This window comes from Pteropus alecto, unplaced genomic scaffold, assembly GCF_000325575.1.
Source record: "Pteropus alecto unplaced genomic scaffold, ASM32557v1 scaffold61, whole genome shotgun sequence".
NCBI lineage: Eukaryota > Metazoa > Chordata > Mammalia > Chiroptera > Pteropodidae > Pteropus > Pteropus alecto.
In genome coordinates, this window is record NW_006434835.1 from 1,424,097 (window position 1) to 1,426,000 (window position 1,904).

General features: G+C 63.2%; 1 protein-coding gene across 1 annotated transcript in view; it reads left to right on the forward strand.

Moving 5' to 3' along the window:
- COLEC11 (collectin subfamily member 11) overlaps nucleotides 1-726 on the forward strand; it is a 17,394-nt gene extending 16,668 nt beyond the window's left edge. The window contains exon 7 of the mRNA XM_025045786.1: nucleotides 82-726. Within this exon, the coding sequence (XP_024901554.1) occupies nucleotides 82-473 (392 nt within the window). The 3' untranslated portion in view covers nucleotides 474-726. The remainder of the gene's footprint in view (nucleotides 1-81) is intronic.
- Nucleotides 727-1,904: the final 1,178 nt, after the last annotated feature.

A 1,904-nucleotide genomic window follows, 5' to 3' on the forward strand; every position in this document is an offset into this window, starting at 1 on the left:
TGCTGCCTGCGGTGTCTGCCCGGGGGTGGGGCGCAGGCCCAGAGATGCGAGCGCTCACTGCCCGGCACCCCGCCCCCGCAGCTGTCGCCGGCGTGCGCGAGACGGAGCACAAGCTGTACCTGCTGGTGAAAGAGGAGAAGCGCTACGCGGATGCCCAGCTGTCCTGCCAGCGCCGGGGCGGCACGCTGAGCATGCCCAAGGACGAGGCCGCCAACGGCCTGATGGCCGCCTACATCGCGCAGGCGGGCCTGGCGCGAGTCTTCATCGGCATCAACGACCTGGAGCGGGAGGGCAGCTTCGTCTACTCCGACCGCTCGCCCATGCAGACCTTCCACAAGTGGCGCAGCGGCGAGCCCAACAACGCCTACGACGAGGAGGACTGCGTGGAGATGGTGGCCTCCGGCGGCTGGAACGACGTGGACTGCCACATCACCATGCACTTCATGTGCGAGTTCGACAAGGAGCACGTGTGAGCCCGGCTGCCGTGGGCCGCGTGGGGCGGCGCGGGGTCCCCCAGCTCGTCCCCGCCGTCGGCCGGAGGTGCCTGCGTGCGGCCCGCCCTTTCTGAGCCTTGGACAGCGCTGCGTGCGCGGGGAGCGTTTCTGGGGGCTCCTTCTGCAGAGGTGACGTCCCGTTACTGGTAGTGTAGCCACAACGTCCTTTATGTAATTACTACTCAGGATTGCTCTCGCCTTTGTCCAAACTATAAATAAACTAATAAATAAACTATTACCGCAGTTAAGACGCAGTGTGGCCCTGTGTCCGTCTTCCCTTCACCCCTGTGTGAGAAAGGACCCACTTAGCGGCGACCAGGGTTCCTGCCAGTCCTATTAAAACGCACGCTCCTTTTCACCCCTAGCCAAGTAGGGATGATCGTGCTTGGCTGCAAACCCGGATTTCAGGAGAAGGAAAAGTGACTCCTCCGGACGTGACAGCTGAGTGTGTGGCTGTTTTATTCAGTAGCCGTATTCTTCAGTAGCCGTATTTTGGCCAGCTGCTGCGTCACAGATCACCCCTAAGCTTAGTGGCCGGTGGCAAACGTTTGTCATCTCCAGTCCCTGTGGATGAGGACTTTGCCAGGCTTAGCCGGACCCTCTGCTCCACCAGCTCCGGGCAGCGTGGGGCGTGGGCGGACTCAATTCCTCGGGCTGCTGGAGGGACGCCTCAGCCCCTTGCCACGGGGCTGCCCCATCGGGCTGCTCCCCAAGTGACAGCTAGTGGCCTCGGAGCCAGAGTGACAGTGTGAGCGAGACGGAGCCGCCACCTGTGCGCTCACCTGGGCGGGGGCTGCGTTCTCCCCATTAGAGTCACCAGGTCTGGACGAAGCCACGGGGGAGGGGCCTCACAGGGATGGGAGCCCAGGAGGTGGGGGCCCTGGGACCCGTCCAGATGTCGCCCGCCAGTCACCACCTTCTCTTTGTGCGTCAGAATCCCTAGGGAGAGACTGTAAGCAGTGTTATTTACAAAGACCACACGCAGACACGCACGTGGAAAGGCGGCCACCCGGGCTGAGGGTTGGGACGGTCCCCAGGCCTCTCGTCTGCGAGGCCGTGACTTCCTGGTCTTCTGGGTGGTGTTTCCGAGGATATTTGTACGTAGAACTGCCTTGCAGTGACCCTCCCCGGCCGCCCCGGAGAAAAGGGCAGGTCTGCCCAGAACTTCCAGGGCAGCGGGCAGCAAGGTGACCGGCCAGTGGAGTAAGGGCGATGACCTTGGAGGGAGGGCCGCCTGCTTCCTAGGCCCCCCAAGCTTGAGTGTCCCCTTCTGTGAGTGCCCGCTGCACGTGTGGCTGTTGCCCGATCCTTCCCGTGCCCAGCGGGGACGGACATGGACGCTCTGGCTGCTGCTATTTCTGTAGGAAGCAGAGGGGGCCCAGCAGCAGACCACACCCCAGCTTCCTGCTG